The sequence below is a fragment of the Leptinotarsa decemlineata genome, unplaced genomic scaffold, assembly GCF_025532065.1.
Source record: "Leptinotarsa decemlineata unplaced genomic scaffold, Ldec_3_MD MMD2_P_RNA_scaffold_4, whole genome shotgun sequence".
NCBI lineage: Eukaryota > Metazoa > Arthropoda > Insecta > Coleoptera > Chrysomelidae > Leptinotarsa > Leptinotarsa decemlineata.
Window position 1 is genome coordinate 2785441 of NW_027412531.1, and position 13382 is coordinate 2798822.

The 13382-nt window shown below is 33.1% G+C and overlaps 1 protein-coding gene across 1 annotated transcript in view; it reads right to left on the reverse strand.

Moving 5' to 3' along the window:
* Nucleotides 1-13382, reverse strand: part of LOC111509324 (importin-4) — a 75228-nt gene that overhangs the window by 8040 nt on the left and 53806 nt on the right. The window contains exons 11-13 of the mRNA XM_074186667.1: nt 6824-7032; nt 6634-6766; nt 2612-2789 (exon numbers count right to left, since the gene is read on the reverse strand). Coding sequence (XP_074042768.1) covers nt 2612-2789; nt 6634-6766; nt 6824-7032 — 520 coding nt within the window. The remainder of the gene's footprint in view (nt 1-2611; nt 2790-6633; nt 6767-6823; nt 7033-13382) is intronic.

The window sequence follows — 13382 nt, forward strand, 5'->3', positions numbered from 1 at the left end:
CTCCAAAATGCACTGGAACCGACATCTGTCGAAGCACCCCAGAATATTAAACCGTACTTGATCCTTGAGTGAATTTGTGCGTAGTAGACACACATAGCAGCTTTTATATCTATTGATCTTGTTAGTACTCTTAGAGCATAGCAGTATTTTGCAATATTTTGTATTATTGAGGTTAGGTGAGATTTCCAGTCCAATCTAAGATCAAGCTCAATTCCCAAGAACTTTGTACTTTTGCAAGCTGATATTGTTGATCTACCATTTGAGGCGGAGTATTCACATGCAGTTGATTGTTAGGAAAACTTTATTACTTGTGTTTTGTTTATATTCAACTTTAAGTGATTATGTGTGAACCAATCTTCCAGTGTATTCAGTGCTTCAAACACGCTTCTGTCTAATTCTTCAATACTATGTTCCTTGATTACTACACTTGTTTCATCTGCAAACTGCACAGTGTTGAAATCAATAGCATTTGCTAGCTCATTGGTAAACAGAATATATAGCAACGGCCCTAAGATTGATCCTTGCGGAACTTCTCTCAAGATTGTTAATTCATCTGACTGTATGTTTTCGTTAGTGAGGTGGCATTTTTCAACAACTCTTTGTATTCTATTGTGCAAGTATGATTTTATTAAATTGGCTGAGATTCCCCCGATTCCATAAGCACTAAGCTTGCCTATTAGTATATCATGATCGACACTGTCAAAAGCTTTTGACAGATCTAGACAAATCATTGAAGTGTGTTTTCTTTCATTTTGACTATTTAGCACTGTGCACAAGGCTTGATAAATCGCTCGTGTAGTAGATTTGCCTCTTCGGAAGCCACTTTGGGTGTCACTCAATAACTCAAACTTTTCTAGATAGGCTATAAGGCGATTATATACGGCTTTTTCGAATATTTTACTAATGGTCGATAGTAGAGCTATTGGTCTATAATTTTCAATTTGATTTCTATCACCTTTTTTGAAAATTGCTTTTATGTGAGCATTTTTCAATTTATTGGGAAATATGCCATTACTAAGCATCATGTTGACAATCAATGTTAAAGGTTTTGAAAGTTCTTGCGCAGTGAATTTCAGTAGTTTTACAGGAATTTCATCATAGCCGACAGATCTGATGTTTTTTAGAGATAGTATTATGCTATAGATTTCACTTTCAGTTGTTGGTGTAAGAAATAGAGTTTGGTTCGCTGATGGTAAGCTAGCAGGATTATTTATTTTATTGTTTGCTGGTTTGGAAAGGGGACTAGCAGGGTTATTTAATTTTGGATTCGCAGGTTCCGAGCATTGATTTATGTAAAAACTATTTACTTTATGTAGAACCAATTTTTTATTTCCGTTTTCTGTATGTAGGTTTCTTAAAATTGTGTCGCTTTCATTTTTTGCTTTCCCAGTGTATTTTTCAACTAGTGGCCATGTTGCGTTTCCTTTATTTGAAGCATTTGAAATATATTGATTGTCAGATATTACCTTCGACTTCTTGATAACATTTTTTAGTATTTTGCAGTATTGTCGGTATTGTTCATTTGATATAAGTTGTTTTAATTTCTTTTGATTGAGTTTCTTTTTATTTTTACATGATATTCTAATGCCCTTAGTCATCCAGTTTTTTGTGTCTTCATTTTTAGTATTAATTTTTTTTGGCTTAAATAAAATATTTATCAGATTCATTATTTTATTAATGAATATATCATAAGCTATATTTGGATCATCAGTAGTAGATAATTCTTTCCAATCAAGAGAGTATATTTCAAGTCTGAATTGCTCAATTGTAATGTTATCTGGACCTGTATCTTAATTGCGATTTTCAGTTATACATAACTCACATCTGTGTATACTAACACACAAATAGTGTATCGGTGTAAACAGTGTATTAGTATATACATGGATTTTATCTCCAGTATACTAAGTTTGTATCTGTTGTATGCTATTTAATTGTACACAATTCATATTTTATGTAATTTCCATAAGCTTACCTTGGTTTATATCCTAGTTGACGTTCACAATCCATGTCTATGGAAGATGTGTTTAGTATATATACCTTATACATTTCATTTTATGTATTTCTGACTTACCTAATCCATGTAATAGTGGTAATGAAGGAGAAAATAAATATCTACCTATCTATCTATCTATCTATCAGTTTTCTTATACGAAATCAGAATTAATAATTACAACACCCACAAGGAACCTGTAATGCCAAATGAAAGTAAAAGATATTCCTTTTAAAGACCCACAGGTAAAATTCCTGAAGTGTTTTATTGTTTTATTACCTAGGAATCATCAATTCCAATGTAATAGAAAAACAAAGGTGTCACGTGTTCACTGGGTTATGAGTATTTCGTTTTTCTAGCGACCCATGAGTCATATTTGCTATTAACAGCATGTTGCTCACATCACTCACGCATACCACCTGAAACGTTCCCGCGTAGCACTGGTGGTACACGTACCAGCGGTTGGGAACCCCTGGTTTAAGGTATTATTCGGAAAATTATTTACAATCAGTTTTTACAAAATGTTTGTCTCCTATGCCCTTTGAAGAAGAATACATGATCAGGCATCATCAACATGAACTATGTAATCAATGCCTTTTGTACCAAAAAAGTTGAACTTACCGGGTCTAGGAGTTTGATCCTCTTGGTATATGTGTACAGCTATTTTGATTACATCTAATAAGTGTTGCCTTAAAACGGGGTTGCCCTGTTGATACAATGAATAGAAACAGTTGATAACAGCTTCATTTTCCTCAAAATCAGTTCTCAATGGAAGTTTCTGCAAGAATGCCGAGAAGACCTGAAATGGAAAGAAGATTAGTCTGAAAAATGATCATCAGTCAGAATATTTCAAACATTTCACATTTGTTTGAACATATGACCATAGATATTTTAGTACAGCGCCATCTGCCCGCGAATAGATCAAGCAATAATGTCGATATATCAAGGTGGTTACGTACAGCGTCATCTGCCAGCGAATAGATCAAGCAATAATGTCGGTAATTTTGTCAAATATAGATCCCGAACTTGAGAGTTACAAACATACATACATATAGGTGAAGCTAAAAATAATAATGATAATTTTGTATTATTTCCGTCTGAGGGTAGGACACGTTACAGAGTATAATGTTTGTAATAATCAATAATCTAAAAATGTGATACACATATAATTATTTAATCGGCTTAGATTATGTAGAAAAATTATTATAAATAAATAAAAGTTAATTTTATCACATGGTTGTGATGTTTGGTCATTAAAATGTTGAGATTTGGTGATATTTTAATTGATTCTTCTAATTTATTAAACATTTTTGGTCCAAGATTAAGAAAACTTTTCTGATGAAGAGTTGTTCTATGAATATTGGGCATCAGTTTGTCTCTAGAACGAGTTGGATAATTATGTTGCTGGGAAGGTGTATTATGCTTGTTTCTATAAACGTATACAGCGTGACTCACGGTCGATGGTAGGTTAGACGTTTCTGGAAAAGGCAAAGCATGATTTCTCTGAAAATTTCACCTCTCACATTTCCTTACCTGTTCTATCGATCTAAAATATTTTCAGCGTTGCGGCGTTGCCACTTCTATCAAAAAATCCTAGCAATTATTATTTTTTTGTGGAACACCCCGTATATTAATACATTTTTAGAATTGCTCTAGTATTTTAATACTTTTTTGTTGATGATGTCCTATACCTATCTCTATCTGTTTTCGAGATAAAAAATAAATTGTGCTGAATATGGTGCAAAACATCCTTAATTGAAATTAAGTACATCAGTACTCTCAATTCATGAAAAGTTGATATTTTGATGATAGTTTGGACCAACTCGAAATGTTCAAATAACACCAAGAAATCGACTCCATATCATACAGGGCGTGCTAAAATTACTATTATTTCCATTGTGCATAAAAGTAGTCGAAAGTTCATTTTTTCAAATGAAACCCCCTGTATATTACTCGATAAATTGAAAGATGGTGAAAAATGCTTCAAGATGATATACATGCCGCTATATCTAAATCGTCAAGTTTTCTTAATAAAGCCGTTTTTGTGGAAAAATAGTTATTCACGTTTTACCTACAAGTGTTGAAAGTGGCATTTTATTTTGTGAGTGGGGATTATTGCAAAACGAGCGTCAGCAAGTGGAGCAAACTCACGAGCAAAATAAAATCACTTTTAACAAATGTATCATACAAATTTTTTTGTATAACGTTACTGCTGATAATAAAAAAAATTATAGGGTCCATGGGATTTGAACACAAGATCTTTGGATTACAAGGCATATGTTACAACTACATACGCCAACTCACGTTATTTTAAGGAGGATTATTGGTTAGTCATGAAGGACTTTCTACAGTTGGACTGAATACTACTTCGTCATCGTCAGTAACTTCACAGGGATTTAATATCCCTGTTCTGTTACTGTTCTGTTCTGTGCTCTGTTTGAAGTGTTTCTATCAAAGAGATTTTCAATAACAGTTGTACAAAAAATAATTTTTAAAGAATTTGATTTCTAGCTGTCTAGCTAATGACAGTTTGGTGACTTTTATAAGTAATTGATAAATGGTTATTGACATTGTGTTTCAAAAAATTGCCAAAAATGAATGCAAATATTGATTATTCAAACGAAGTTCTTATGAAATTATTTTATTATACACGGACAGTGTGATCAAATCATTGCCAGAACTTGTAGAAAATTCAACCAAATGTATCCTGAATTAACACCAATGAACGAGAGGAAGTTTGTACGATTACAAAATAATTTCCTTAACTATGGCTCCATGTTAAAAGCGCCTTCAATATTACCAAAACCTGTTACTTCAAATGAGGACAATACTGTTAACGTTTTGGTATATTTTTATGCATATCCAGAAGCTTCCATTCGCAGTGCAGAAAAAGATTTATGTGTATCACATGCTTCAGTACAACGAATTTTGAAAAATCACGGAATACATCCGTATAAATTTACCAAAGTTCAAGCTCTAAAAGCAGAAGACTTCGAACGTAGAATGCATTTTTGTGAATCCCTTTTGATTCTTACACAGGAAGATCGGAAATTTTTGTCAAAAATAATTTGGAGCGACGAATCAAAATTTACGAGGGATGGTATTTTCAATAGAAGGAATAAACATTTTTGGGCTGATCATAATCCTCATGTTACAAAAGAAATGGGTTTTCAAGAAAAATTTGACCTGAATGTTTTCTGTATTCTGAAGAACAATAAAATTAGCTTTTTTATTTATGAAGACACACTGAATGCAGAGAGATATCTCCGAATATTAGGGACGACTGTAAAAGATTTTCTTGAAAATTTGCCTTTAGAGGAATATAGGAATTCGTGGTTTCAACTGGATGGAGCGCCTGCTCATTCCACCCAGGAAGTTTCCAGGAAACTTAACGAACTCTTCGACGATCGTTGGTTTAGGCGTTTAGGGCCGTGGGATTGGCCACCGAGATCATCCAATCTCACGCCACTTGACTTTTTTTTATGGGGTGTTTTAAAAGAAAGGGTATACAGTACTCCAGTGCCTACCAAAGAAGAATTGCGACGGCGAATAGTGAGGAGTATTGAAGATCTGGATCCCCAGGAAATTGAACTGCTATAAGCTTGATAATTCCACTGCTACCTGAATCCAAATTCTAAAAAAAAAAAAATGTTTCTAGAAGAAGCGACTTTATTGAGAAAACTTGACGATTTAGGTATAGGGACATGATATATCATCTTGAAGCATTTTTCATCATCTTTCAATTTACGGAGTAATATACAGGGGGTTTCATTTGAAATAATGAACTTTTGACTACTTTTATGCACAATGGAAATAATAGTAATTTTAGCACGCCCTGTATGATACGGAGGCGATTTCTTGGTGTTATTTGAATATTTCGAGTTTGTCCAAACTATCATCATAATATCAACTTTTCATGAATTGAGAGTACTAATGTACTTAATTTCAATTAAGGCTATGTTTTGGACCATATTTAGCACAATTTATTTTTTATCTCGAAAACAGATAGAGATAGGTATAGGACATAATTAACAAAAAAGTATTAAATTACCAGAGCAATTCCAAAAATGTATTAATATACGGGGTGTTCCATTAAAAAAAATAAAGTTGCTAGGACTTTTTGATGGAAGTGGCAACGCCGCAATGCTGAAAATATTTTAGATCGATAGAACAGATAAGGAAATGTGAGAGGTGAAATTTTCAGAAAAATCATGCTTTGCGTTTTCCAGAAACGTCTAACCTACCATCAACTGTGAGTCACACTGTATACACAATTCATAAATATAGAGACCAGCAACAGTTAGTATCTTTAGATTTTTAAAAGCATCTCTACATGATTCTCTCCAACCAATACCGGCAATGATTCTTATTGCATTTTTTTGCTTTGTGTTTTCCTCTACTTTTTGTAATTGCTGTAGTTTTTCGGCAATAGGTTCAGTTTTAATGCACGTTGGTGATGCACTCTTTTCCATGAAGTAATTCAGATATGATACATCTTGGTCATGATCATAGGTTTGATTCACTTATACAACGGAAAAACCCATTTTGACATGAATTGAACGTTGTTGTAATAAAATAAATAGATCCACTGATATCATAATCATTACATTTTTTTAAAAAATGGCAATAATAACCAAACTCACCTGAGGTAGAGGTATTCCATTAGGATTCACCAAAATCATTTTACTTATAGCACCGCATATATTATCTAAGGTACCAGCATGTGCTTCTTTAGCAACAGCAGACGAAAGAGCTTGTAATATTTCTGTATAGTTGCTGTAATAAAACAAAGAAGTTGAATGATAAATTGTCAACAAAACATTACCAACATACCCAAATATCTTATCTTTTCCATACAATATCATCTCTCCAAGGCCAAATATTGCATTGTTTCTAACTTCTTCGCACGAATCTCTGGCACCAGTTAACCATAATTGCAAAAGAGTCGGAACAAATTTTTCAACATATACATCCAAGGACTTCATACACTCAGCTAAAGTTCCGAATGCAAACGACCTTTGACCTATACTGTTCTGCTTTTTCTGTAATGAATTGATGAAAATTCATATAACGGTATGAAAAATAAGAAATGAAACTTTCTATGTTTTTTTACTACTTTCATTTGTAACTAATGTTCAGACCACATGCCAGGTTATCGGATTTTCTTTTCAATGCCAAATATAAAGTTAACAAGATGAAGAAATCTGAAGTTTATAGGCTCAAGTATCCGGAGTGTAATAGTGTTTATGTGGGACAATGTGGTCGAAATTTCTCAAAACGGTATGCTGAACATGAAAGGTCCTTCAGACTAGTTAAAACCACATGTTCCTGAATCTAAACGATACGGAAATGTTGTACTATGTCAGCAAATCAAATCACTTTATTTCTTTAGGACAACATACAGTTGTATAAGAAAAAGTCATGGTTACAACCGCATGGTAGTATGGTCGGGATTTAAATGAAGGAATGTACAAAAGGAAAATAACAGTACATTAAGGATTATATAACACTACAAAAAACATGTTTACATAATAAATATGCATATACATAGTACACAGAATATTGACTTACATAAAAAACAGATTGACATTAAATAAAAGTTCAAATTAAAAGTGTTCACTTAAAGAGTATAGACATTTCTCAACCAGGTATCCTTTGAGTTTTTTTTAAGTACATTCATGTTTTGAGCTTGAGATAGAGGAAGGTAAGTTGTTGAAAACCTTTGCGCCGATTCGAGCTGGAGCTTTATAGGATATATTGCGTTTAGAGAGTGGTAATCGTAAATCATCCTTACGACGTGTGTTGTATTCGTGGAAATCTTCATTTATGAAAAACAAATCCCTAATTTTGAACACATAAATACAGATATCAAATATGTAGAGGCCTGTACAGGTCAGAATTTCAAATCTTTTAAAGATTTCTCGACAAGAATAGTATGTTTCACACCAGAAAGACACCTAATGACTTTTTTCTGTGATACGAGGATGTTATTCGACAGTGTAGAGTCTCCCCGTAGGCAAATACCATACCTCAGTCGACTCTCTACTTGTGCGTAGTACAAATTTATTAATTGTTTCTGTGTCGAAACAACTTTGAGATATCTGAACATATAGTGGAGAGATGAAAGTTTGGAAACCAGGAGCTTGCAATGTTCTTTCCAATCTAAATGTGAGTCAACAAATAATCCTAAGAATTTACAGCTGTTATTTATAGACAGATGTGTATTATTTAAAATTATATCTACATCTACCAATTTCCTCTGATGACTATGGAATTTCACAAGGGTAGTTTTGTCTGCATTAAAATAGAGAGTGATTTGATTGAACCAAGAACTTAGTTGGCATAGAGCAGTTTCACAGTTTCTTTTAGTTCTATTTGATTTTTGTTGGAAATCACTAAAGAAGTGTCGTCTGCATAAATAGTCACCTCAATATCCGGAAAGGAATTTGCGATATCATTTATGTACAAAATGAAAAGAACTGGGCCCAAAATAGATACTTGTGGAACACCTATATTAATATCGGTATTGGCAGATGTAACATTACGAATTATATTAGTTTGATGATGTTTATTATTATTATTATTAAAACTTTCTGATGAGAGTAATGTAAAACACCATTTTGTAATATTAGGAAAACTTTTATTCATGTTATTAAAACAAACATTTCAATTTGAATTTTAAAAATAATCTAATGTGAAGGATTGATGTGAAGTTTGTTAATATCACAATGATCTTCGTATACAAAATATTGAACAATTTAGGACCATCTTATTTTAATCAGTATATTGTCTTTCATCACGATATTCACCACCACTTCACTCGAAATAATAATAACTTATATATTAACAGAACAAAAAACAAAAATACTATGAACTCATTGTTTTTCAAGGGTTTTGATCGGTTCAACAAATTACCTAATGCAATTAAAAATAGCCCATCTCTGAACATGTTCAAAAATGAACTGAAGAAATTTGTTTTAAATGAACAAATATGATATGTATTATGTCTTTGTTACCTGTAGCTGTAATTTGTATAATTCCTTTCATCTAATGTTCGTTATATATTTCAAATAATTATGTAATTTATCTTTCTACATGTTGCATTGAAATTTTTCGAATGTATAATGTTGCTGTTTTTGTAGTAATGTCTTTAAAAATATTTTATTGAACTTATGTTTGTCATACATTTGAGTCATTTCTAGATGTAACACATACCTTTTTTTTATTTCTACCATTCTAGTTGATTTGTATATTATTAGGATATCCTATTTAAATAAAGATCTATCTATATATATCTATCTATAATATCAGGCTCGAATTTACTCAAAAACAGCCGTAAGTCACCACATTCGGTAATCTGCAACCGATTTCTCTTTTTAGTTAGCAACTGAATTGAGAATTTAGAAGTCTTCAGATAATTGCACAATGAATCTTCAATGTTTTGTTTTCAGCCATCTCATCAATTCGTTTTTGCAAGGAACTATTGTTCAAAAGAATTTTTCGGATAATATCTGCCGCTGGTTTACGGAGCACAGTAGTTAATACTTCCCTTATTGCCGGTAAAATTAAATCCTTACCAATAGTGTGAGGTTTACCTGTTTGCGCTATTAGCAACTAGATATTGTAGGAAGCTCGGAGTTGGCAGTTGGCTGAACTGAGTGTTTCTTTTTCAGTTCTTGAAACTAAGTCACACTTTTGTCTTTTTTATCTGAATGCATTTTATTCAAATGATCTTGTAGCCTTGAGGGTTTCATCACTTCATTCGAAAATGTTTTTTGACAAAGAAGGCACTTAGACGAAGATGAATTTGTGGGATTTTCAATAAATCCATATTTTATATATTCGAGCATCTTCTAAACTGACCTGAAGCTTATTATAGTATTTCCAATACCAATTGGAACAGCACAGAAAAGGAATTCCCGCTTCGACATAGGCGTCGGCATATTATCTTTCAGTGGTAGTTTTTCAGTTACTTATTCTTACAATCGTAGCAATTGATCACCCCATGAAAAAGTTATCTCAACTGAATTTTTCCACCATGGGTGATTACGAAAAACTTCGAAATTCAAGGTAGTTGATTTCCGAGTCGAAAACTCTAAAATATAATGAAAACACAAATAATCACACCGAATTCTTGTCAAACATATATTTACAAAATAATAGAGGCCAACAAAATTGCTAGAAAAATCAAAATTCTTCTTCGCTATATTCGGATGAGGTGGAACCATCATCGGGTTGAATAACGATTGGATTCATGGAAGTTTGCACATAATATTTGCTCTCTTCTTTTATAACGTGGGTCACACAGTTCTTTCACACATCACTATAACCTACTTCATTCATGACTCGCCTTATATTGTCAAGCACTACAGCATTCAAAGTCGGTGACTGATTACATTTCCGCAAGCTTTCTTTCATTGTGACCCAAACCATTTCAATTGGATTGAACACACAATAGTATGGAGGCAAACGTAAGAGAATATGACCACGTGTTTCACACATCGAATCAATAATATACTCTTTTTTGAAATTACGTTGTTTTATGGTCGCCAGTAATACCTTTTTCGTTGGAATCTTTTCGGGTATTTCCATGTCATGATTTCGCACGAAATCAACAATAACTGCTTTTTTTGTGTTATTGTTTGGTATTGTAGTCAATAACCGAGAATGATACGAAGCGTTATCTATAACAATAACCGAGTTTGGAGGAATATTTGGGAGAAGCTGCTCATTGAACCAGGTTTCGAATAAGGCCGCAGTCATATCTTCGTGGTGATACGCAGACGAATCTTTTATATTTTTGGCCGACAGAAGCAAAGCGTTAGGTACGAAACCACTTTCATTCCAGGCATGCAAAATTAGCACACGTTTTCCCCTTGAAGAAGGTGTGTTCAAAACACAATAATTGGTTTCCTCTACCCAGCCATATTTGACAACATCATGGATGTCAAATCAAGTTTCGTCGAGGTAGATTATATGTCTGCTGGATTCTCCGTAGCTTTTCATTCGCCTTAAATATTCTTTTCGGAGTTGAACAATGCGTGTCGATTCCATTATGACCATCCGATTGTTCAATTTTTTATATTTGAAACCACAAGACATTAAGACACCTCGTAGAGTTTCTAAAGATTTGTAACTGTAATCGGGATAGTCGAGTAATTTATACCAAATCATTTCCAAGGTTAGTACTTCATTTTTTTGGTATATACCATAAATTGTTCGCCGAATCACATCTTTTGTAGCACCATCAACGATTGCGAATTTTTTATTCCTTTGTTTTCGTTTCATTGCATGGTCAATGACATCCCCTATTTTAATGACTCGAAGAACTGTCGAACGAGATAGTTTTGTTAATTCGCATATTCAATTCACAATAGCATTCTGTGAAGTGTGACAGTTTTCCTTCTTCAAGCATTCATGAATATTTAAAATTACTCGCTGAACTTGAACAACATGTAAGTCCTTATTTTCAAATTCCGGATCCCTGTCGATTGACACAGATTCCTCACATGTAATGTTATCATTTGTTTCAAAAGGTCTCCAGAAAGCCATATTGATGAAAGTACCCAAAAACACTAAGATTTTCACAAAAATCGGTTTAAACGATGAGATTGGAACCTTTGGTGTAAAAGTTGAAAACTTTTTCTAGAGATCAATTACCCTAACACCAAACTGATATTTTTGCACTCGACGCGCGTTTCACTAACAAGTTTAGCATCTTCAGGAGAAGCAAATTAATACTGAATCTGAAAACAAGGGTTAGCTGTTTATATACCTAAAGTTTTTTGATCCGATGTGGACTTTGTTTGTTAAATAATGATTATCCTAATTGATTTTTCGGTGATTAACTAGTGGAACCACGACCTGCAAATTAATTTGTCAACAATAGATTAAAAAGCGCGTCGAGTGCAAAAATATCAGTTTGGTGTTAGAGTAATTGATCTCTAAAAAAAGTTTTCAAAAATCGGTTTGCAAAACCACTCACTACCTCACCTAACCCCACGAACACACGGCACTGATAAAGAAATATTGTGAAACGGACAAAAAATTAATATTCAGCCAGTCCAGCTAGCCGAGCCTTTATTCCTCAACTACATTTGAGGAGATATACAGAACTCAGGCCTACCGATGGGATCACCGATAAGTCCGTTACTAGCTGATATATTCCTAAACAATTTAGAGACTAATCTAATTTTGAATAACTGTCTTTCCCATAAACATTTTGTGTTCTGGTTTAGATATGTAGATGACATATTGGTACACTTTCACAATACCTCTTTTAGATCAAAACCTCCGAAGTGAAATCGCAATCATTAAACAAATAGCAGTTAATAACAAAATACCTACCACTCTAGTTAACAACATAATAATGAAATATCAACAATAATCAATAATGAAAGAACTCTACTCAATTTCCACAAGACCAGAACAAAAATATGTTAGTATCAATTATGCTGGTAGAATCTCCGAGAATATTAAAAATTATCTCTCAAAATTCAATTTACAAACATCCTACACATCCAACGGAAATTTAGGAAACATATTATTTAATGCCAAACCTAAATTAGAGAAAGGGAAGAGATCTGGTATATATCGAATAGAATGTGGTGAATGCCCCGCCATATATACAGGCCAAACTGGAAGAAATTTTGATACAAGATACCACGAACATGTCATTTCGGATAAAAAATCATTAATGTACGAACATCTTCAAAATTCGAAACATAAAATAGATAAAGATAATTCAAAGATCCTACACACATGGGAAAAAAGGGAAAATGATGAATCTGTAGGAATCTATGGAAATAAACAGGTCAAAGAAAAATCCCAATTCTATTGTCCTCAACGAACAACTTGATTTAAATAATAGTCCTCTCCTGAACCTATAATCCAGATCCCAAAACCTACATTATATTGAAAGCTTTGTTATGTTCATGGATTTTACAGGTATATGAAACGCAGGTATCGGGTATCAGGTATATCAAATCATTTATGATAGAATAAGCAACATAGGTATAAATTACTCAGATTTAAATGTAATCAGTTAGTTTTGAAAATGGTGTAATTGCCGAAACCGGTCAACAATAAAGAAATATAGTGGAAAATAGACAAAAGTGTGTGTTTGTAGTGTATCCTCAGTGAATATGAATTTCCACAAAATAAACAAGTCGTCAATTGAAGAAGTACATTTGATAGCACATTTACTAACTATCTGGGCGACTAGGGGCCACAGGCAAGAAATGTTTATGACTGTACTCTTATTTTTATTGCCGTTCCAATTGGGAATGGATAGACTATACCTCATATTATGTTGTTAAATGTCAGTGTATTCAAGCAATTATTAAAAATTCCGCCATTTTGTAGTAGTTGAAGATATTGATATTATATTCTA